This window comes from Gekko japonicus, unplaced genomic scaffold (genome assembly GCF_001447785.1).
Source record: "Gekko japonicus isolate JY-2015 unplaced genomic scaffold, Gekko_japonicus_V1.1 scaffold81, whole genome shotgun sequence".
Lineage (NCBI taxonomy): Eukaryota > Metazoa > Chordata > Lepidosauria > Squamata > Gekkonidae > Gekko > Gekko japonicus.
The window spans coordinates 1,731,310-1,757,102 of record NW_015162476.1 but is presented as its reverse complement, the minus strand read 5'-3'; the positions used below and the strand labels follow the sequence as shown (position 1 = coordinate 1,757,102).

Sequence of the window (25,793 nt, the reverse complement as noted above, 5' to 3'; positions counted from 1 at the left end):
GTCAGGGCTGCCAAGTCCCCCCGGGGGGCGGATAATCCCCCGCTTTGGAGGCCCGATTTCCACCGCCGCAGAATCGGGCATCGGGGGGAACCCCACCCCGGCGTGCACGTCAGCCGGATGTGACATGATGACGCTGGGCACGCTGGGGGTGGGGCCACAGCCATCTAAGGGGAAAACTCTATGGTCTCTGTATTATATACTGAATCTCCAGGTGGGTGGCATCTTGCCGAGCTGTAGCCCCACCTACTTACAAGTCCATCCCATGAACTACCCTGATAGGTGAATGTAGAAAAGGGCTGGCGTTCTATGGGTTGGGACAATATTTGAAATTCTATACTCTATCTCATGGAACACCATTTGGCCATGTGTTAAGTCTCAGCTTCAGGACATCTCTTTGTTGTGGAGATGACTCTTGGCCTCATCAGGCTGCCAAGGCATTGTAAACAGGAAACTGCAATCAAATGTAGATCCAGTCTGTGTCCTACGTGACAACCAGTCTTTGCAGTAATGGGGGAATTCTTCTCTTGGTCTTTGTCCTCTGCTCACACTAGCCACCATGTGCTTCTTCTTCCCATGATCCTCTCTGAGCTGAATGGGTGCAAGCTACATTAACATAAAACGCAGGCAAGTGTTTCCTATGTGAATTCTGTCTCACTATAGGGAATTCAAACAGCTTTATCTAGGCTCATGGTATACAAGTGTGTGTGCACAGTCCATGTGGTGTGTGTGTGTAGCAGATATAAATCATAAATTAGTCTGTTTCCCAACAGTATACTACATGGTATCAGCAACACTGGTGAGGTATTTTCCGGGGTGGATAATATCAAGAAGATCAAAGGCATCTAAGATTACAGTGAAACAAAAAAGATCCATCCAAGAAACAATACCTCTAATAGCAGGCAAGAGAAGCCAGAATTTAATTTCTAGGATTTACTTCAGCTGTTGAATATTTGGATTTATGTTTGTCTGCTTATTTATTTGGCTTTAATGCCACCCTCCATGCAGAGCGGGCTCAGGGCGGTGTACAGCAGTTTAAAACAAAAGAATATCTTAAAATACAATCTACTAATGCACAGAAATTGTGTAATGTCATAAAACCTATATGGCATCAGAATACATACATTTCTAACCCCTATAAGAAAAGGAGGGAAGAGTGAGAAGGGAAACTAATGACACCGATTGCTGTTAAAACTTGTTGCTGTCCTCAGCCATATGCTTGGCAGAACATCTCTGCCTTGCAGGCCCTGCAGAACTTGAACAAGTCTTGCAGGGGCCTGATGTCATCTGGCAGAGAGTTCCACCAAGACGGAGCCAGGACCGAAAAAGCCCTGGCTCTGGTTAAGGACAGCCAGATGCTCTGTGGGCCAGTATGATAGGCCTCTCAAGATGACAGCTGGATGAACCAAATGGTCCTGTTCCTGATTTTGGATACATGCTTCTGCAGTTCATCTGCATTTGGGATACTGACAGTATCCTTTAGTAAAAAGCCCAGTAGTACCTTTAAGACTAACAAACTTTATTGTAGCATAAATTGATTGTAGCATATGCTACAATAAAGTTTGTTAGTCTTAAAGGTGCTACTAGGCTTTTTACTATTTTGCAGCAACAGACTAACATGGCTAACTCCTCTAGATCTAGTATCATTTAGGATACTCTCCTATTTTACTGAATGTGATCATAAGTTTGTGGTGTAGGGAGGGGGAATAGGGGGGAAATCCCATTTCACAACTCCAATGGTAAAACACCTCAGTAATAACTTATGTGTATTTCACAAAATAGGCAACCATAACTTTTCCCTCCAACCATGTGCAGGAAAACTGTCTTGCAAGCAACCATTTCTGCCCAGGTGGGAGTGAATAAGTTCTTTGACCTACCAAGCTCTCCAGCCCCTCTCCACCCATTGTGTCCTCCTCTCTCTCTATTTCTCAGCCTATGGACTTGCCTGCAGGTTTCCTCTGCTCAGCAGTCACGTTTTCTGGACTTCAGGATCTATTGCCATGGGAACCAACAAGCCTGATTGAACATTCCAATGGAATGGCCGTCTGCTGTCCCCTCCCCTCTCTACTCTTTTTGGTGCACACGGATAACAAGGACCAGCCTAACTGCACTTCAAACAAAAGCAAATTTATTAATAAAAATCACACACATCTTGCGCAAACAGAATGAGCAAGGATAAAAAAGTGGTAACTTCAGTCCTTTGCCCATGAATCTTTCATATTCCTAAGACTGGTAAATACAGATAAGCTTTTAAATTCCACAAATTGCAAGCATTTAGAAATCATCTATTACCTCTTCAAGCATTAGGAGTTTCCTCCTTTCTGATTTCAGCACCATGTGGTCATGGCTGCCTCTTAGAGACAAGATGGATTCCCTCCTCCTAGTTATGCTCAAGGGGTTTTATAACCTCTCTTCCTAACCACCTTACAGACTCCTTCTTTTCCTGCCCCCAAAGGAAAAACTGCTCATGCCTTGTCTTTCTGAGCTTTGTAGCTTTAGGTATCACTATGGGTGAGAAGTGATGTTGCCTTTTGTTCTCCTCTGGCTAAGACCATCTACATTTCTATAGCACTGGATGGCTCTGTACTTGGGAGGTGAGTCAGTCCCATTCTTCCTTCGCTTTCCCTCTTGCAACCAGGAAAAAAGTACTCTACAACCCTGAGCCAAGACCCTCTTATTATCCTGTTGGGCCGTGAACTTTGGGATAACTTCTGGGGTGTCATGCATTTCACCACAGCATGCAAAAGGAAACAATTTGAGGAGTCCAAAAAGGTGCCCTTATTACAAAGCAATTTACTGTCACTCCATACAAAGTGGACTGCATCTTCCCACCCCACCCCAGACAATGATTCTCTTTCTCATTTCTATGGGCTAGTGTAAACTTGTCACTACATGGTGAGTCATAGGTTCCCTACCACTGAAATCTGTTACTGTCATTCCTCTATTTAGGAAGCCTCATTTTCAGTAAACAAATTCACTGACATGTGAGAAGCTTCTATTTGTCTTTTTCAAAACATAGAAATGTAATTGCTATTTGCAAGCCAGGGAAATTTTATCACTTGCTCACATCTGTTTGAGGCACAGTAAGTTGATAACATTCATTTGCTAAAATTTAGCATCATTGGTGAACTACACTTCACAAAGAACTTCACAGAGCTGCTGGCAAAACCATCCTGTAATGTGCAGCTTGACTTATTGTACATTGTGTCATATGAACATGTCTTCTACAGGGTCATATAGCAGGTTATCCCTTGGTATCATTCTGGCTTTGTTGATTTGTTTCCTTACTACATCAGGTTGGTATTGTAATTCCAGGAATGTCTGTTGTACATCTACAAGACAGACTCAAATGAAACAACAACAGAACACCACTGGTGGTCACATACAGCTCTCACCTCAAACTGGTTCAACACCTCATTAATGACCTACAACCTATGCTGGACAAATGATACTTTCCTCTCACAGGCATTGGGACTCGGGAGGCAAACTTTTTCTTGTTCAGAACCTCCTAACCTTAAACAACTTCTCATTCTTGGCAATACCCTTCCAAACACAGACACAGGCTCTGGGACCAGGGTACGCAACAAACCAATATGCCAGCTCTGTCGCCATATTCACTCTGACAACACAATAACTGGACCTAACAACACCTGCCACACCATCGCAGGTTCATTCACTTGTTCATCTTTCAATTCATATATGCCACCAAATGTCAGCAACGATTTTCTACTCTTTATATTGGCAAACAGGCCAGTCCCTATGCAAAAGACTAACTGAACATAAATCGTACAATAAAAATTGCAATACTTAAAAACCAGTGGGAGAACATTTTTATCTTCCAGTTCATTCCATTGCTGATCTAAAAGTGGCAGTCCTCTGTAAAGTAGTGGAGTTCCAGGTGCACACACTCACACCCAACACACCCCCAATTCCCGAGATAGGTTCTATATACATGGTCCAGGTAACGATAGGTTCTCTTCAGCGAGAAGTACAGATGAAGCCCAGCTTTTACAGCTCCAAATGGAAAAGGCAAGCTTTATTCTGAGATTTCAGGGAATCCCTGAGTCTAAAGGGGAAAATCTTAAACAGATCATGATTGATGCTTTGGGACTGGTTGCAGATTTAAAAGCGGATTTTTTACAAGGCGAGATGGATGTGATCTATAGGTCATATTCAGAGTACATTAAGAAAAATAATCTGCCCGGAGAGGTGGTGGTTAGATTTTCCAGAAGACAAGTGAGGGATCAGATATTAAAGGGAACAAATGGAACTACTCTTAAAATTGACGGAAAGGAGATAAGAGTTTTGAAAGATATTCCATTTGAAATAAGAAAGAAAAGGAGAAAATACAGAGACTTGGCTTTCTTTTTACAAAAAGAACAACATCCCCTACAAATGGATTATACCTGAAGCATACTTTTCTAATGTAAAGACAAATGGGAAAAATGACTCTGTTATGAAAGCCAGTGAGTTCTTGTGGCAGCAATGTGGATCATCAGGGGAAGATGACGAGGAGAGCGAAAAGGGAAGTGATGATGAAACACTTACTGGAGAAGACTCGGACTCGGAACGTGGGGCGGCGGACCCCAAGCGAGGGTATCGTTTGAGGGAAAGAAGAAACAAAAAATGAGATGCTAACTTTCTCTGAAGCTTGTTCCTTTACTAATATATAACCGTGTATTTGTAATGTTCCTTAATAAGTCAGAATAAACGATGTTAATGATCACCTTTAATGTAACCAATTATCTGTTTTTTAATCTAAGCTATATTAATGTAAGCATTATACGACCACCACCTCTTGGGGTTTTAGTAGTTATCTTTACTTTATCCCATAGTTTATAGATTTCCCCTCCCTATTTTCTTGTAGTTTTTTGGGGGGGAAATTTTTTTTTAAGGATCCTAGCGTTCCCATTGGTCCTCGCTAGGATCCGCAGTGGCTATTGTTCTAGACTCGAAGGTCTGTGAGTCCAGTAGACCGCATGGCCAGGCGCACGAGGTCGCAGCCATAACACCCTCAAACAAACAAAAAAATCAAAGGGAAATTACAGCGTGAGATTGCTGAACAAGTTAATTCACAAATTCAGAACAATGGACTGCAGCTGAATAGGGACACAGGATTTCTATCTCACTACAGATGCTAATTTTCTACCCCCAAGCATTTCCCCTAATAAAGCTGATTACTATATACATTGCACCTTCACATCCTTTACAAGCATTCTTTATAACACCCCTCCCATCTTCTGACTAGGATAAAAGTATACAGATCTCCACTTCTACTCTACTGTCAAAGGAAGGGAGCTTTGACTCTTGAATGCTCACATCCTAAAACTCTTGTTGGTCTCTAAGTTGTCACACTCCTATGAAAGTCACTGTGGTGCAGCAGTTAGAGCTTCTGAGTAGGGTCTGGAAACCCCAGTTTCAAATCACTAGTCTACCATGAAAGATCACTAAGTGATGTTGGGCCAGTCACACACTTGCAGCCTAACCTACCCCATAGGGTTACAGTGAGGATAAAAAGGAGGAAAGGAGAATGATGTCAGCTGCTTTAGCCTCCACTCTATATACATTGCACCTTCACATCCTTTACAAGCATTCTTTATAACACCCCTCCCATCTTCTGACTAGGATAAAAGTATACAGATCTCCACTTCTACTCTACTGTCAAAGGAAGGGAGCTTTGACTCTTGAATGCTCACATCCTAAAACTCTTGTTGGTCTCTAAGTTGTCACACTCCTATGAAAGTCACTGTGTTGCAGCAGTTAGAGCTTCTGAGTAGGGTCTGGAAACCCCAGTTTCAAATCACTAGTCTACCATGAAAGATCACTAAGTGATGTTGGGCCAGTCACACACTTGCAGCCTAACCTACCCCATAGGGTTACAGTGAGGATAAAAAGGAGGAAAGGAGAATGATGTAAGCTGCTTTAGCCTCCACTGTGGAGCAAGGTGGGGTGTAAGGGAAGTAAATAAATAATAACTATAGCTAAAGATGGGAGGCAGTTAAAAGGTAGGTTGGTGAATGGCTGAGAAGGAGAAAATGGGGCCGGGAAAGGAGAGAGGCTATAGGGGTAGCTAGGAGGAGGGAAGAGTAAATAATATGGGGAGGGGGGGTACAAGGGCAGTCTTCCCCTTCTTAAGTCCTTGAGAGTTTCCTAATATGCAAGTGGCCAGTGCCACACAATTGTGCCACAGTTTTCCTAAACACAGGGTGGAGGGAAAGCTGAAGGCAGAAAGGCAGATAAAGGCAGACTGACTTTGGAGAATGATGTAAGCTGCTTTAGCCTCCACTGTGGAGCAAGGTGGGGCTTTCAGGGAAGGGAAAGAAGATACAGTGGGAGGGTAACGAGATCCCCCCACAATTCTTTGCAGGTCCCCACTTGTAAAATATAATTCTGCCTTTTGTTTTGTTCACGATTACTTCTCTCCAGTATCCTCATTCTCTCTTGTGCCTATTTACTGTGGCTTCTCATTAATATGTTGAATCATTTCCTCCATTCTTCAGTGGGTGTTTTCATTTCTTTATGCTTAGGACCTACAACAGTGAGTGGACTTCCATCTGGCTGGCTTTGCTGCTGTTGTTTTTGCCACAGATTAATTGAATGACCCCAAGCAAAAATTTCTTTTCTTTGTATCTCAGATTATCTATGTGACAAATTATAATAGCAATACTGATTTGCCACATAATGGGCACTATGAGGCCTAATGAAAGTGCTTTGACTTCTTTCAATTAAACACTTATACAAAATTCAAAATATCTTTTATGAGGAAGTCCTTACATAGTTTTTGTCATTAAATGTGACCTTAACAACTATGGCGTTATTCAAATGCAGTTATTGAGACCTATGACGCAGCTCTCCTGCACTGAGATAAACACTTTTATACCATCAAACAACAATTGATGGCATGGAGACCTAATTTAATCTGTTACCAGTCCAGAAGTGAAACTGATGCCCTTCCTTCTTCATATCTACTAACAGTGGCTGATTGGGGAATAGCCAGAACTAGCAGTACACACAAAAAAAGGGGATTGCTCTTCCCGAGCCATTTCAGGTAGTGCAGAGCAAAGAGAAAGACAGGAAAGCACAGTAGCATTTGGAAACAGCATAAAAGCAAACAACTATTGTTAGACAATCACTTTGGGTGAGCCACAAGGTTCCTACTGCAGAGTCTTTGCTCAGTGGGGAAGGAGGATTACTCCTGCACCACCTCTAGGTCTGTTTGACACGGGATGACCCAATCCACACAAAACTTTATGCCTTAAAAACTAGGGATGAAAATCACACATGCTATGACTAAATGCACATGACGCTATATACACATTATCAAATGCATGGATAATTTTCATAATTTTCAAATGCATGAATTTCATCTAGGACCAGAGAGAGAGAGAGAACTTTATCTGTTTACTTCTTTAGCACATGGGAATTACACAGATGCATTTAGAACATAAAGACATTTTTAAAGGGAAGAACTGCAATGCTGCTGACAAATGTTTATTGGACCTATGTGGTAGCTATCTACTCCAACCTAAATATTTTCTATGAACTAATATATTAGGGATGCTCATTACTAGCAAAACAGTTTATGAACTATATACTCTAAAGGACTGCCCAACAGTGATTTATCAGCTCTTTTAAGGAGTGCCTGCTAACCTTGCCAGCAAAAACTGCAGGTTGTTATCCAAGTGTGAACTATTTTCATTGCAGCCTTGATGTCATTTGTCAATTCCACTATAGGTTTGCTAAGATTGCAGAGCTGTATATGGACTCTGTATATGGCCCTGATCAACTTTTGCTAGAAAATGGCATTGATTGAGAAACAATATTTCACTGCATGTTTCATGGAAAACTTTAACCCATATCAAACTGACTAAATCCTGAAGTCAAATTAATGGAGACCACCTGAGGAAACAATTCAGCAAAGGCTGGAAGTCAGAATATAGGTCCTCTGAATAATTTTTAAAAATAAACCTTTAGAACCTTTTTGGTGTTCATTTTTGTTGGGTTGCAGCTACTTTGGTAGTCAGAACTGTAAAATCTTTGTTAACAGGCATCCATGGGGAATTGACAGAACAGTCAATTAACAAAACTTTTACCCAGAAGTGAGAGGGTAGCACCATCAGGTTGGTGGCAGCCATGCCTCAGACCCAGAGCTTCACCACCACCTTCTCAGCACTGCTGCCCTCTCACCCTATGAATGATAGGCCAGTCCAGGGACACTGAGCCTGATTTGGCTAGGCCAAAGGGTCAAGCAACAGGTGCCATGAAAGTGACTTGGCTGGGTGAAGGGACCTCACATTGACCAAGCAGCTGCTTGTGGTTGGGCAAAGCACTCACGACAAACAGAACCCCAGGCCCTTAGTACATTGGGACTTTTCCCAGTGGCTCCAATGGCCAATCCACCCCTGGGTCCAAGGCATGCCAGGTAGCTAAATTTTCTAGTTAATTGTACACTGCTTACCAAATCTTTTGCTTTAGACTATATCTGCACTGAGCCATAAATAATATTAGTTAATCAAGCCTTGAGAGTAAGTAATTCATGTATTATCCATAATATGTTACACACTCTTGGGAATAAGTAAAAAAATAAAAATAAAGGCATCAATATTTGACTGCTTTGTAGTCTAATAACTATTCCTGAAAAGAACTACTGCTAGTAAGCACACAGGATTTGCTAATTCTTGCTCAGTTCTGATGATAGGTCTAGTAGCATAGCAGCTTGAACATGGATATGAAATATTGGGGTCATTACTGTGCAAACTTCCCAGTGTCAGTCATAAAAGGGAGATTTTTTGGGTATTTTTTCACACATTTTTCCTAGCTTCATGCTAAGATCATGCTGATTCAGACTTGAAATACAGAATTATGCCCTGACATGTGTACCAACTTCAGCCACAATGCCTCAGGGTTCAACAGTGCATTACACACTTACATATGGAATACCACATGATCCACTGCTAAGGCAATTACAAGAATGGTTGTTATACATTCTACAAAGTATAAAACAAGCCAAAGATACTGTATAGAAATATTGATTTCTAAAAGTCTCATGCCTTCTCCTGTGATGACATTCTGTGTCTCTGTTTCCTGTTGCAGGCCAAATGGTCCAAGGCAGACCAAATGGCCTGAACTACCTTAATAGCCATGCCAAATAACCACACATTCTTTCACACCTCTAAGTGGAAAAGCCAGACCTGATGGCTCCTGGCTCTGGCCCACATGCAACAAGCCACATAGGCAATGGAGAAGCTGGAGTTTGGGTCATGTGACTGCAGGCATGGTCTCCAAACTTCTAGCCTATCCCCACACGCAGCTATGACAACCAACAATTGGGCACATCCCCTGTCCGCTCGTGATTGGCTGATGGCCACAGCTGATCATGAATGGAATTGGGGTATAATTGTTTTGATTCCTATGAGAATGAGCTTCTTGCTCTTGCTCTGCTCTTAGTTCTCCCTTCTTATCATTGTCTGTTTATTGCACCTGGAAATGCTGTCTCTTGAGAGACAAAGAGTTGCTTTGTGACTTGGAGCACATGGTGTGCAAAGATGGGATTCCTACTCAAAATCCCCTGGTGCTACCTGGATTATCACCATGGACAATCTTGAACTCTTGTATGCTATCCTGATCTTGGTAACTATGAATCGTTAATGTGTAGTTAAGGCAAATTGCTTTAGCCTTTGTTATTTTTGTAATCTCTGGTAGTCTGTTGCTGTGCTCTGTACTGAATAAAGACCCTTTTGTTGCTAAATTGTCTTTGATGCTGTAATTGAATTCCAAGTCTGAGTCTAGTGTCTAAACGCTCACCATATATGCTACCTTGGTAAGAGTGTGCACCTCTGGATAGAGTTGCTATTGTGTTAAATCCCAGATGCTAACTAAGGGTTTGGAATCTCTCCCTTAGGAAAGACAGGGACTATTGAAAATGGCATATTGTTCTGAAGACCAGAGATGGTACAGACTGTCTCGTGGCTTGTTGTTTAATGTACTGAAAAGTACAGGATTCCCTCCCATTCCTGGACTGGCCTGGGTGGGCTAATCCCTGTACAGATACAATCCAGGGGACACTGCTGCTGGGCAGCCTTTAGTTTGTTTAAGGTCTTAGATGGAGCTCTTGTTCAAGCACCTTTCAAATTAAATGTAGACTGTGTAAGTCTTTTACACCAAAGCACAGATCAACCACCTCTAAAATATTTTCAGACACAAACTGCTTTCTGGCAGATAGATTAGTCAGCTTTGGTTTAATGGAAGGCTAAGGACTACATCTTTCGCCCTCAAAGCACTCAGAAAGTTAATAAGAATGTTGTCAAAAAAGAGCATTCTCTCAGTATTCACTGGAAGGAATTTATGGCATTCCAATACGAATTCAAGAAGTGTGTGTATACAGAAATCAGACTCCTCATTATCAGCAGAAAAAATAATCTGCACATGATAAAATGAGTGTTAACTTTAAACTTTATTAAAATGATGCTACAGGAGACTGACATATGGAACAGAACACCATATAATAAATTGTTGCCATAACGTGATCACAAAATGGATGCTGTTTCTAGGTTTTGATTTTCTGCTAGTGATGTTCTTCAGAATTGAATAATTTGGTTCATCAATTACACTCAGGAAGCTAAATTAAGCTATAATCTTCCCTTTTTAATATGCTAGCTGTCTATGCACAGGGAGTTGTTTGCACAGGTGGGTATAATGAACTCTGCAGCTTCCCCTAACCCCCACCCCTATCCTGAATTAAGTGATATTTGGCCTAGTAAGCACAGCACTGTGTGCTACAGTTGGAAGGTTATCAGCATTGTTAGGGTACTTCTACAAAGGGTATACATATTTTCCAATGTGCTCCAAATACAACAGCAGTTTGAAAATTTGACTTTTTTCTTTTTCTTTTACTATCCTTCTTCTTTGTAGGTGACTGGTGTTAAAGTTGGGAGCGAGAGATTGGGCTGCTGCATTAATTAGTCTCCGTTGTGGAAGGTGAGGCCCCCCCCACGCAGCACGCCACCGACAAGAGTCCCGACAAGAAGCTGTCTATTTGAGGGGGGAGCTTGGAGAGAGAGAGAAGGCATTACATCACTTCCGGGGTGATATGTGTGTGTGGCGCGCGCGCAAAGCGCGTGCACACACAGTGGCCTCCCCACTTTTCCCAGGCCCCCCCCCACTAGGAAGGCTTTAGCTACGGCCCTGTTTGTAGCAGAAACTCCAGCCTGCTAAGGTACAAGAAGGACAATGCTGAAGCCTCAGACTGGGTGAAGGGAATTTTCAGTGGCAGCCAGAAATGTATTTTTGCTTGCAAAATGAAAGCTGTATTTACAAGTTGCATATATACATGTGCATCACAGTGTTGCTGGAACTGGTTACAAAGTGTAAGTTATCTTATAAAACTCAAAATACTATTTTGAGCTGATTTTTGCCTGTAGTTTGTTCTGGAAATTTCTGATCACTCTTTTGCAAGATTTCCAGTACAGAGAATCTATGGTGGGAAATGACGTTTAACCCTCCAAAATTTTTTTTTGCTCCCAGCTGGCATTTCAAGCCTTGCGGTTTTGAATGACAGGGGGGGGGGCTAGATTGTGCAAGTTTATGGACTTCAAAAAGTACTTCAGTGTAGGTTTGGCTTTCATTTTAGCCTCTTTATTCCAAATGTTCTGCCCATTCTTTCCAAGACACAGATTTCTCCTCATTGTGGGATGCCCAGCTGCAAAAAGGGAACTGGAAGAGAAGGGGAAGATAAAACCAAAACAAACACACACACCCCCAGGAGATTCCCACAACTGGAAACTGAGAGCAATGGTGTTTATAACTATCAGACTTTGAAAGCAGTACTATACACAAATGTAGCCGATGAAAAATGAAAAGGCTTTATCCACAGAATTGTCCAAAGATGTTCATATCAGTGGACAGATACACCAAAATGCTCTACCATTAAGAACCATAGATTAGCCACAGTTGCCAAGATACCACAACCTGCATGAACAACAATAGACTGCCATTGTGTAATTACTGCAACTGCTTTCTAAATTATTGGAGCTGTCAAGGATGTGTCCTGAATTCAATTTCTTTGTGCCATTTGCCCCTTTCAATTTTATCATCGTAGAATATACTTATGAATCCATCTCCACAAGTCTACCTTCTCCTGGAAAACATTCCAAATCCTCTAAAACAGACAAATGTAAAGAGTTGTGTTGGTATATAGACACATTCCAGAAACAGTAGAATAATACCTAAGAAAAAGGTATTACACTATTATTATCTGTCCACTTTGCAGATGAATTTTGATTTATTTTTTTTTTAAAAAGATCTTACGTTTCAGATCTTGGTCTATACAGGTCTCAACATGAGTGTATAAGTAGTAGCTAATACAGGCCTGCAGTTTTAGGATCTGCGAAGTCAAATGCAGATGTCCAACCCTCAGCTTACCTCTGATTACAAACATAAAAGCTAAGCACCTGCCATGCCACAATACACGGCTGACAGGCCACATTTGGCTTGTGGATGAAAACGTTCTATAGTAGCACCCTAGGAATGGTGAAAGCAAGGAAGAGGTTCTGCCAGAGAACAGCATTCATTTTATCATCCTTCCAATTTCTTCACTAGAGTTATTCAGTTAATTAACTTCCTTTCTACAACTTGCCCAAGGAAGATAGTTCTAAAAACAAAAACCCTCAATAAAAAGTAAGGATTTGCAAATCAAAGCAGAACAAAGACTAGCATCATTACCTGGAAATAAACAAAATTTAATTTTGATTTCTAATTTATAGTAAGCCTGGAGATTTTATTGTGCTATACCAGCATCTATGTATTTAATATACATGCTTTTAATAAAAGTTGAAAGCAGTATTTTTCAAAAGCATTATTAAATTTCTTCCACCCACCTTAAATAATTTCCTATTCTTGCTCTTAACAATAAGGACTTTCCTTCACGTATAGTACCTTTCAACCAGAAACAAATTATCTGCAGCCTACATACAAGGATGATTCCACCTACCATAGAATAACAGAATTAAAGTAGCTGGGAGGAGTTTAAAGTCCAACCCCCTAAACAGAGTCTGGATACACAAGAGAATCTGTAACTTTCCTTCGCGGTGTGCTTCACTAGCCAGTTGTACAAGTGAAGATTAAAAAAAAAATCATAAACCTCAGCTATCTTCTAGCCTAATGGCTCAGGTTTTTTGGCCTATTTGTCAGTATCAACAATTTTTAAAAATGCAAGAATGCTTTTCATTCACCTATTAACTCTTTTTATTTCTAGAAGTCCTACATCCATCATGTATTTATGATTTAGGTAAAGGTAAAGGTTCCCTTGCTCAAAAGCCAGTCAAATCCGATTCTAGGGTTGCGGTGCTTATCTCCATTTCAAAGCCGAAGAGCCAGCACTGTCCAAAGACGTTTCCGTGGTCATGTGGCCGGCATGACTAAACACCAAGGCGCATGGAACGCTGTTACCTTCCCACCAAAGTGGTACCTATTTATCTACTTGCAATTTCTTGCTTTCGAACTGCTAGGTTGGCAGGAGCTGGAACTAGAGACGGGAGCTCACTCCATCATGCGGCGACCCGGGTCTCGAACTGCTGAACTACTGACCTTCCACAGCCTGCAGTTCAGCGTCTTAACCACTTGAGCCACCGCAGCTTTATGATTTATGATTAGCCCTCCTTAAATGTCAAGCTGGCAAAGAATACCAAATCAGGGAGGAAAACCACACATATAATGAAGATTATAATGCTGAATGGTTTGAGACAGTTCAAATGTAGTGCTGCAAAGTGAAAATATCACAAGTGGAAAATATAACCCAATAGGATGGCTCAGCATGAAACCATGACTTATTTTAATTGCTGTCAGATTGTGAAACCAGATTCAGCTCACAGAGGACAAATTCAGGTTTGGTTTGACAAATCCAGGTTTCAGCTTTCCTTCACTTTAAATACCTGGTTGCTATCCCAGCCTGTATTGCAACATCAGCTAAAGAGTGAAGCTTTGCTGCATCACCAAGTCACTTGGCTGGTGACACTGAAGGTGGGGAAGCCACCAGTTTATACCTGCTTAACTTCCTAACTTTTCAGACTAGCCACTCTTCTTCAGTCCCCACACTAAATCATAAGAATAAAACTGCATACATTCACAAACTTATCTAACCTTCCAAAGGCACCACCCACTCAGGTTTATTTCACAACTGGCAACTTTATTCCAAACCGTGCCACTGGAGCTCACCTTGTACACCAGTGATGGTAAAGCAAATCTGGGGAACAGTGCCCTTCAGGAGTGACAGGAGGAGGCACATCCCACCTGCATCTATGCCGCTGCCACCCGCTTCAGCCTCTATAGCTCACCTTGCAGTCCGGTGGCAAAGGCTCCTCAGGGCAGAGATGAAATCCATGGGTAACAGGCAAAAACACACAATCCTTACACCTATGCTTTCAATGCCCACCTTGGCTCCAACATGGGCTGCAGAGGCACTGTTTTCGGAGCATGCGTGATTGGCAGAGATTGTATAGGCAACAAACCTTGGGTGGCAGAATGACAAGCTGCCCCCAGGACAGAGAATATCAGCATTAGGGGTGTGCATTAGCAAAATTATTGTTTTAAATCCGTATTGGGAACAGAACAGTTATCATTTTTGTTAAAGGTCTATTGCTATCATTTTGAAAACTAGTTCTGGAAATATCAAAAGAATACTTCAGATCAAAACTACAATGATGCACTTCCTGATACAGAATTAAAATGCACTTTTAAGATGAACATGGAATAGGAGACTTCTAGTAAGACGTGATGAAAGGCAAGAATAGCTTCAATTCTGAGCAGCTGTTGCCAGAAAATATCTGAAGCTTGAATAGCAAGAGAAGTGTCAAGTGTGGAGATACCATTCATATATAACATGAAAACATGTAACTGTGCTTAATACATCAACCAGATCTTGGTTTAAGGCATCTAACTATGATACCTGAACAATGTTTGAGTCCATTGGCACCTTTAAGGCCAACATCATATCATCCCCATGATTTCATTTTATGTCTGAAACTGTGTTGTATTTGTTCTTCAGTATTAGAAAGAAGAACAACTATGACCACAAATGCCTTTTTCATTTTGCACAAGAGAAAAGGACTGAATAATACCTAGGTTTTACAGGAAATCACAATTTGTTTATGAGACAGTCATCTGATGTTGCACAAACCAGATAATTGCATTTTGGACTATAGTATCAAAAGAATGAATGCAAGACTTCTGTCCTATGTTGCATAAATATGGGGACAGATCCTATCAGTTTTTCTGCTGGTATAAGTTATTGGGGACCCTTGTTTTACTTGCTATAGCCATTCAAGTAGCATATACATATTTTTATTACAGTATTGATATGCTGGCTTCCTTCCATTTTCAGGGCGCACAGTAGCTTACAAAGCACTAAAATTGGTACAACATAGAAACAACAGAACAAAAAACCAAACAATTAAAGAACATCAGCCCCCCCATCAGTTGCAAAGTTCCACATTTGCCAAAGCCCCTCAATCAATACTGCTTTGCAGTATCTCCAGACATATGTGTGATATTTCTGTTTTCTGGATAGGTTTACCTTCGAATTTCATCTTGCAGAACGGTGCATGAGCTATTATAGTCATCATCCTCACTATCTGATTCATGTATTTTATGGAACTGGGAGCCACAATGAATGTGCTAAATCTAACATGCCATGTTAAGCCTGCTTACGGGAAGGATGGGATATAAATTGAAATAATAAAATAAAATAAAATTCTGCTGGTTTTGCTGCAAGGAAACTATAATGGCTCTTTTTGAATTTGCTGTCTCCCCAAGACATTAATAGAGTGGATCTTTTCTTCAATGAAGACTCTTCACTGATATTAATATTCAAAGCAAACGGAACATAAAAGAATCAAATTTTGGATTATGATTAGCTAGGCCATTTGAAACATGAGTAACTGTAGGCCAATTCTGGGGAAATATAAAAGATCTTAAATATAAGTTCCTAACCTATGGCTGAACTTCGGATGTCATTGTGCAAGTATCCATTCACTTTTCCGATTAAGGTTTTGGCGGTTTTGATGGCTTATTTTATCATGATTTTCCATAGTTGTGCCTGTGTTAGGTTTAGGATTGCTAAGGAAGACAGTATTCATCCCTTCTTAAGTTTTTTTATGCACTCTGCTGTATTATAATGTATTTTACCTTGTATAAATAAATTAATTAAAAAAAATTCTGGGGAACAATTTCTAGCCTAAAGTGGCTGATCTATTAGGACTTAATCCCACATACTGATGCTGTAAATGCCTTAGGAACAGATAAAATTTCTAAACATCTCTAGGTGTAAGTCCAGTAACCAAAGATGCCTGTAATTTGCCAAATGTAATATTTTAATCTTTTAATATGAGGTTTAGAAAACTACATAGGAAGAAAGAAACCCATTTTCACCTAAATTATTCAATTTGATTATTGCAGAGAAGCTACCTTGTGTACTACGTATTTCACTATGGCAAGTCATACATTTACTAAAATCATACTGCTAAAGAAAAACAATGCTCACTGCAAATTAATTCCATGTACAAACTTACTTCAATACTGAAGTACCCTCTGTCAACATAGTCGCCTAGAAAAAGGTACCGTGTGTTGGCAGGAGAACCTCCCACTTCAAAGAGCTTCATCAAATCAAAGAATTGTCCATGAATGTCCCCACAAACTGAAAGAGAGAAAGGGGTGAAAGAAGCCATTTGTTACATCCATTCTACAAACAACTATATTTATTATGTAATTGCCTTCTAACATTTACACTTACCGTTGGACTCTGTAATACAGTTTCCTATAGGATGAACAGCCTTCTAATGAGGTAGGGTCAATAAGCCATCTAACACAGAAGTGTCCAGCTAGCAACAGCTTCCCAAGATCTCATTGTGAGGCTACTGCTTTAGAGTGTTAACCGGTTTTGCAACTAGTTGGAATAATCAACTTATGTCTGATCTATAGATAGGCTGGAGACAAATATAAATGTTTGCGACTCAGCCATTGTTGCCCCTTATGTACATGCTGATTTTTCTGTCCCACGACGATTCCAGGTCAAACAGACTTTCAAAGTTTTGTTCTGCTTCTAAAACGTTCCAGACCTGCTTGACTAGACATGATAGGACAAAAGTATATATATCATGTCAACAATGTCTCCATTATACCAATTGCCTTAGAAATTATTATCTTGCAGCCTCAGGCAATTTCACCAGATTACCCTCTCTAACACCAGAAGCCATTTTCTGCTCAACAACAACACTGACAAGACAGAAAGAGTTGGAGCAAACTGATCAGAGGAATATGACAGAGTATTCACATCTGTAACAGTACGGTGATTTGTCACTGCAAAAGTCTTGCTATATTGACAGTTTGGTGCTGAATCTAGCAAGATATTGGTGAAAGACCTGAATCTCTCAGGGGGAAATGGTATTAATTAGTGCAGGGAGGTTGTCATTATTTAGAGGAATGACTTTGATTTATTTATAAGAATGACTTTGAATTACAGGAATAGTTTAGTACAGACTCTCCCAAACTCCTTTACTCGCTGAAATAATAGTAACCAAAGAACACCACCTTTTAATGGAGAAGAAGCTGGTATACTAAACAAATGTGATGAAATTCAGAAAATAGTCAAGGAACCTTACAAGAGAAGTGGAATGAAATGTAAATTTGGTGGACATATTTATTTCATTGTACTGGCCATTGCAAAATAGAGATGAGAAATGTTGAAGCTGGGGGGGGAGGGAAGCAAAATTACAACTATAATATTTGTAAGAGAAAGGGTTCTGCACCCTACCCACATCATAGCTTATATATCCTAGTTTTTGCCACCTGAGAGGCTGAAAGCAGGAAGTACAACTTTTGTAGGAAATGAACTTAAGTGTATTATTAGAATGGAAACTGCCAAATATAGTCACAATCAATGTTCCCTCTAAGCTGTAGAGTCTTGTGAGCAAAAATGCTACTTTGTGAGCTACCGACATTAAAGTTGTGAGCAGGCCATTTGACTACTGCATAAATTAGTTTGCTCTGGAGCCACCCTTCCTGAGCTAAGGCAAAAATCTGTGAGCTGGAGGTTAAAAACCTGTGAGCTAGCTTACACTAACTCAGCTTAGAGGGAACACTGGTCACAATAGATGCATATTTAGATAAAGAGCCAAACTGTATAAGATTGAAAACACTGAATTCTTCAACAGCGTATCACATATCGTAGAGCACAGGGCTCTTTTTGTAGAAAAAGTCCAGCAAGAACTCATTAGCATAATAGACCACACCCAAAAGCAGAAACTCATAAGCATATTAGGCCACACCCCTGACAACACAGCTCATTAGCCTATTAGGCCGCACCCCCATGTTACCAGAAGTGTAGTCATCCATCCATACCCACCTTTTGCTTCTTATTCTGTTTACACTGTTTCTTGTCAAAACCCAGGGCTTTTCTTGTAGCAGGAACTCCTTTGCATGTTAGGCCGCACATTCCTAACGTAGCCAAGCCTAATGAGTTTCTGGTGTTGGGTGTGGCCTATTATGCTAATGAGTTCCTGCTGGGCGTGGCCAACTCGGGAGCCAGCCGGAACTCCATTCCTGTGCGTTCCTGCCCAAAAATAGCCCTGGTAGAGCATACTGAATATAGATAAAATTATAGTCGCATTTAAATATGCATCCTTATAAAATACTGTGTATTTACAATACATACAGTTATCAAAAACTATATACTGCCCTACATTAAAATATTACACATTTTGAGTGAACAAAACCTTGTCTTAGATAAGCATTTCATTTATTCCAAAAAGAAAAAAAATGTTTCATACAAGGCTTCTTTTAAATTGCTCCCCCAAATCTCCAATTTTGCTGATAGAAAAGCTGAGAACGTCCTTGGGAAAATGCATATATATACTCACAGGAGTAGCTTAACATCACTATCCTCAAATTCAAAATTACACTGATACAGCCTCCAAAGGCAATGTATTTAAACTTTTTATGTACAATCATATGTTTGCACATATTACAACAGAGGTATTTATTTTCATTATATATAGCCTGTCTTTCTCACCTTGTCTCAAAGCAGACTATAAAATAAAGACTAGAAGAAGGAGAGTTGGTTTTATACTAGGATTCCCAGCCCCCAGGTCCGGGTGGGGGTTCCCCTGCTACGGGGGGCTGCAATTTGCCCCTGGCTGGTGGGGAAAGCCCTGCCCCCAAGAGCGACCACCCCCCTCCCCTCCTGCCTAATTTAAAGGGCTTCAGGTGATCGGCGGGGCCCATGTGGCCTGCTGACCAGCTGGAGGGCCCTTTAAATCTAGCAGGAGGAAAGGAGAGGGACAGTGGCAGGCCCCATGTTCAGCTCCCAAAAGGACCTTTTAAAGGGTCCTTTTGCAAGCAGAGCATGTGGCACACAACCACCCCTCCCCCCTCCTGCTAGATTTAAAGGGCCCTCCAGATGGTCAGTGAGCCATGTGGGCCCCACCGATCAGCTGAAAGCCTTTAATTCAGGCAGAAGGGGAGGGAGAGGGGTGGATGGTCACTCTTGGGGTAGGGCTTGGGGGCATCCCCACCACCCACCCTGAACGCCCCCCCCCAGTCCCCCTGCCAGAGGAATGAGGAGACCTGGCAACCCTATTTTATACCCTGCCCTTCACAACCCTAAGGAGTTTTGGAGAGGCTTACAATCACCTTCCCTTCCTCTTCTCATAACAGACACCCTGTGAGGTAGGTGGGGCTGAGAGAGTTTTGAGAGAACTGTGACTGGCCCAAGGTTACCCAGTTGGCTTCATATGGAGAAGTCCACCACTCTTAACCACTACACCAACTACACCATCATACTGCATAAAACATCCCATGAACAATGCCACAAGACTATTATTGGGGGGGGGGGACCAATGCCACAGGACTGGTACCACAAAATCAGAAAACAATACAAAACAACAAACTGTCTAAGGCATAATAAAAATGCAGAAATGGAATTACAAAGATAGAAATAATCCAGAAAAAATAAGTGCATATACAACTCAAATATACGGACACCACACACGTAGCTGTGTAAGCATAACTCCTGCAATACAATTGAGCAGAAAAGCCAAAAATGATAACAAAAGTTTTTGGTTTAAATCCCCCCCCAAAAGGTTTTCCTTACTTACATATAGAAAAACTATACACTGAGAGAAAAAAATAATCAGAGCAACCTTTTAAGGCGATACTCAGTTCATCATATTCCCCTTTTCCAAATGAACTCCTACATCCTGCTTTTTCTCACACTTCAACTCCCAAAACACCCAAGAGGACATGTGTATACACTGATTCTGCCATGTAGACAAAGGTAGACAAATATAGTAGGCCAAATCAATATTGTGCAAACAGCATTGTGCTGCTGCTGTACATACACACACACACAGCCTCACTGTTCTGGTTTTCATTGTGCTACAAGTTCGCATGGTCTAGAAACAAAAAAAGATGGATGCTGTGTCCTCTGCCAAGGCATTCAGATAAATCCCAGCTATTTATACTGTGTTCAGATGAGCTGCAGACTTTTCTCCTCATACTATTCTGTGAATGTGACACTTACAGTATAGGCATCTGATATTTTACAGTTTACTATAATTTGCTGGGCAGGGGTTTCTTTCTTTTCTTTCTTTTGGCAGCAGTGTTGAACATGGTCCTGCGGCCAATTCAATAATTAATTCCTATCAGGTTTTATAGTCCTTTATTTACTAAGACAATGAGTTACCAAGTGATAAACATCAAAATTAGGACTTAGAAGGGAAAGCCACTTATTCATAGTGAAAGAAAATTACTGTGTAGCACAAGTACTGTTAATGAGGTTACACTAAAATTTACCGCATTACACAATACAAACATTACTCATATTTCATTGTCTCTTTTCACAGCATGGTGTCACATTATCTTGACTTGCTATCTAAAGAAAAACGGCAAATTAACCTCCTGTCTCCCTCCCCTAATCATTAGGATATCCCTGCTTAACAGTTACCGGAAATCAATGCATGAGGGCTGTTCCTGGAGCCCTTACTCACATGGGTTGTTACAAGAGACCAATGCTACTACTGAAATGAGTAATTTACTCTCTATTTTTTATTCATCTGCCTAGCAACCAGAGTCAGCATCTCACTGTACATTTCCATCTCAAACGTTTATTCTCTTTCTTATTCCCTCAAGGTCAGAAGGTGCTTTCAGTTGTTTAGCTTACTGGCTAAGGGACTGATCTAGTTTAAATCGTTATCTCACCCACAAACACAGCAGGGGTTTCCAGGCAAGCCACTATGGGAATAATAAAACAGGCCTAACTTATAGGACTTTAATGATTACTCAGATAATATATGTGGAACACTGAATGCTGAAAACATGTTTGCTACAAAGTTGTTTATCTTACATTTGGAGAAAATTATAATAGTTTGTGTGAATGAAGCACAGATATAGTGCATTAAGTGGTGTCAGACTAGGATCTGGGGAAGAAGGAGGAGGAGGAGGAGGAAGACTAGATCTAATGGGTGGAAATTACAAGGGAGTCGTTACTGGCTAAATACCAGGAAAAACTTCTTAACTGTAAGAGTGGTTGAGCAGTGGAACAGTCTGCCTCGGGAGGTGGTAGATGCTCCTTCGCTGGACATTTTCAAACGGAGGCTGGATGACCATCTTTCGGGTATGTTGTAGGGCTATCTTTTGGCTATGCTCCTGCAGAGTGCAGGGGGTTGGACTAGATGACCTGCAAGGCCCCTTCCAACTATAACATTCTATGATTCTATGAGGAGGAGGATTTATACTCCACCCTTCTCTACCTGGAGTCTCCAAGTGGTTTACAATCCCTTTCCCTTCCCCTCCCCACAACAGACACCCCGTGAGGTAAGTGGGGCTTATAGAGTTCTCTTGAAAACTGCCCTTGAGAGAACAGCTCTAAAAGAACTTATGACTGACCCAAGGTCACACCAGCAGCCGCATGTCAAAGAGTGGGGAATCAAACCTGGTTCTCCCAGATTAGAGTTCGCACGCCTAACCACTACACCAAAGTGGCTCGAATCCTTACTTGTGCCATGGAAGCTTGCTGGGTAACCTTGGGCCAGTCACATACTCTCAGCCTAACCTACCTAACCCAGCTAGGATAAAACAGAGAAGAGGAGAATGATGTAAGCTGGTTTTGGTCCCCATTGGGGTGAAAGGGGGGATATAAAAAAGTAAATAAAATAAATGATTTATTCAAAGCACTTCTAAAGCCCTTTCTCTCAAGACAGCTTTAATGCAACATGCAGAACATAATAAAATAATAACATACACTAATCACATTACTCAATCAATATTAATAAAATCTCTAACTATAGCCATAGATCCAATTAAACAGCACAGACTGCAACGGACCCATGAATCAATAGAAGACCCTCAAAAACAATACTGCTTTACATGGTATCTTAAAGTGGAATAAGAAACATCCAGCCTTCACCTCACTTGGCAGTCTATTTTACGAAAACTGAGCCTCCACCTAAACTGTCCCAGTGCAGGCTGCAGTCAGTCATACCACCCCATAAGAGGAAAGAGATATTAGAGGTTGCTGGGTCACTGCATCAGACAGCTAATGCACAAGACAGGCGAAGCAGAAAACAGGGAGATGGTGTTCCTCATATTAGGAAACATTACACATCTTCTTAAATGGAGGCAAGTCACAATGTAGTACAAAATTGCACAAACAAAGTGGCTCTTCGTAAAAGGCTAACTTTTCTTTTCCCTATAGAAACACTCAGCTTTGGCAAACATACATCTTTTCTAAACCAGAACCAGAATTTGTTAGCATATCTTCCCTTGATTTCTCCATCTATCAAAGCCACTACAAAGTATCTTTCTGACCTTCTAGGGTAATTACAAGACAAAGATCCCAATCCCAAGGCCACAATTCCATCTTTAATTCTCAGATAACAGCTATTTATCAAAGCTATGTGATGACACCCCATCTCCAAACCTGGAAATGGGCTTTAAATTTCTCAGCCTACAAACTTTCATTCCCCCCCCCCAATACTTTTATTTTTACATTGAGGCTTTGAGGATCACTTAGTCTTCTAGTCAGTGAGGGGAATGCTTGGATTCGGGAGGGGGGGGGCACCTAACATTCAGTTGGCCTATTATAAGGGCATTATAGGCTTGAAGGAACCACACAGTTGGCTTGATAAAAAGAACTACAAAACAGGCTTATTCTAATAGTATGTATTACTTTCTTTGGTTTTCTTTCTTCCAGCCCTCTCAGCATTACAGTAACAGAATTACCGAAGAGCTGCTGGGGCCTGAGAAAGCATAAGAGTTACACAGCAAGGTTTTTTTTTTTGACTGACTGACTGATTTATTTGACTGACAGAAATAGCAGCCAAATCCTACCCATCTTCAAAATACCCAAAGTCTCTAATGGACTCCCTGCCCAGCCAGCAGACCTCCTAACCCTCCCCCCATCAAAATCCAATACCTCTCAATTCTGTCAGTTGGCCAGCAGTTAAACTGCCAACTCCCCCCCCCTTTCAACATTCCAATTCACTGTTTGAAAGTGACTTGCTGAAGTTCCAGGACTGCAGAACTTGAAATTGTCCATCACAATCACTTGGATGTAATGCTGAAGTAAAATATGGCTGCCAGAACTTGAATGATAGTTCCAGGTGGTCAGCCATGTTGGTATTTGAAAAAGTGTGCAAGCAACTGAAAGCTCAAACACTGAATAAACCTTTGTTGGTCCTAAAGGTGCCACTGGACTCTAAATTTTTTTCTAGAACTTGAATGAGTTTTAGCTTATCTTCAGGAACTAGCTACTAGATGTTCTTTACTGGCCAGTGCCTCTAAGTGTACAATAACTTGGCCTTTATGAAGCAAATCCTAAGAAAAATGCTTTTCAAAATGTTTCTCCTATCAACTATTAAATAAAAAGCAACCGAGAAGAGGATAATTAGCCAACAAAGGAGTTTGTTTTTTTTAAAAAAACGTCAGCGATTCCCCTCCACCAAAGAGTTTCAATATATTTAATTGCCAATGTGGCAAAACCTGTAGATACTTAAAACTGGAGAGTGTCGCTGTGAACAGATGAGACAGATCTTCCTACAAATCTAACAAATCCCCAGGTTTGCAGAAAAAGCTGGATTTTTTTAAAAAATACATTGAGGGATTTTTTATTTAAATATTTAAGATTTATAAGATTATGCATGGGATAGAGCAGGTAGAGAAAGAGGTACTTTTCTCTCTTTCTCACAATACAAGAACTCGTGGGCACTCCATGAAATTGCTGAGCGGTCGGGTTAGAACGGATAAAAGGAAGTACTTCTTCACCCAAAGAGTTATTAACACATGGAATTCACTGCCACAGGAAGTGGTGACGGCTACAAGAATGGACGGCTTCAAAAGGGAATTAGATAAGCATATGGAGCAGAGGTCCATCAGTGGCTATTAGCCACAAGGTATAGATAGGGACCCTGGGGCAAATGATGTGCCATATTCTTGGGACTTGGGGGGGGGCAACAGTGGGAGGGCTTCTAGTGTCCTGGCCCCACTGCTGGACCTCCTGATGGCACCTAGTATTTTTGGCCACTGTGTGACAGAGTGTTGGACTGGATGGGCCTTTGGCCTGATCCAACATTGGCTTCTCTTATGTTCTTATGTTCTAATCCCCCCCATGACAGAAGGAGCATGTGACACTTTAAAAAATGAATGCCCTCAGTGGCTATTAGCATGCAATGACAACAGTACTGTCAGCCTTGGCTTCTGTCAGTAAGAGACAGTGTACTTTCCAGGGCTGATCTGGCTTTGGGTGAGGACTCATGGGGCCAAAGGCTAAATTCATTCCATGTGGCACACCCAGGCCCAGCTGCTCACTACTGTTCAACAGCAGCCATCCCATCAAATCCAGTGTTGTGTAGTGGCTACAGTTTCAGATTAGGATCTGAGAACCACAGGTTTGAATCTCCACTCTGCCATGGAAACTCAATAGATGAACTTGGGCCAGTCATACACTTTTGGCCTAACCTATAGCACAGGGTGTTTGGGAAGATAAAATGGATAGGAGGAGAATGATGTAAAAATGCTTGGCTCCTAATGTGGAAAAACGCAGGGTATAAATAAATAATAAACACAGCTGAAGATGGGGGCAGATAAAGGGTTGATTGGTGGGTGAGTGGAAAGAAAAAAATTAAACAAAAAAGTGGAGATATGAGAGTTGCTAGAAGGAAGGAAAGAAGAAATAGTGTGGTGAGGCTATACAGGAGAAAGCAAGGCACCTCTTGGAAGTCCTTGCAGGCTACCCACTATGCAAGTGCACAACTGAGCCCAACAGCTGGGAACACACAGAATTTTCCCAGGGAGAGGCTGCAAGGGGAAGGGAAAGATAAAAAGCTGATAACAGAAGGGCAGATAAAGATAGGTTAGCTGTCAAGTGGAAAAAAGAAGGATACATTGGCAGGGAGGGTGGGTTAAAAATCGAATAAATAAATAAAAAGGGGAGAGAGTACAGGTGCCTTCAGGGAAGGAAGAGAGGAAATAGTGGGGGAGGGGAACATGAGATGTTGCAAGTTTGCCATTTGTCAATATATCTAACTAGGAGTAAGGCCCATTGTGGGAAGAAATACAATGAGCTGTAGAAGGACGCTCTAGGTGAGTGTCCTGGCTGTGGCTGGTGGGGCGGGCAGAGGGAAGGGGAAAATGGAGGGAGGCATCTCCTTCTGGTTAGCTATAAGGCAGGGCTGTCTCAAGTCATTTTGATGTCCCATAGATAGTATGCCTCATGGTAACAGGTATGGTTTCCTCCACCCCTGACTTATGAT

At 41.3% G+C, this 25,793-nt stretch overlaps 1 protein-coding gene across 5 annotated transcripts in view; it reads right to left on the bottom strand.

Moving 5' to 3' along the window:
* PPP3CA (protein phosphatase 3, catalytic subunit, alpha isozyme) overlaps positions 1 to 25,793 on the bottom strand; it is a 249,497-nt gene that overhangs the window by 73,899 nt on the left and 149,805 nt on the right. For all 5 annotated transcript variants that reach the window (XM_015405778.1, XM_015405782.1, XM_015405779.1 and 2 more), the window contains exon 3: positions 16,560 to 16,684. In XM_015405778.1, the coding sequence (XP_015261264.1) occupies positions 16,560 to 16,684 (125 nt within the window). The remainder of the gene's footprint in view (positions 1 to 16,559; positions 16,685 to 25,793) is intronic.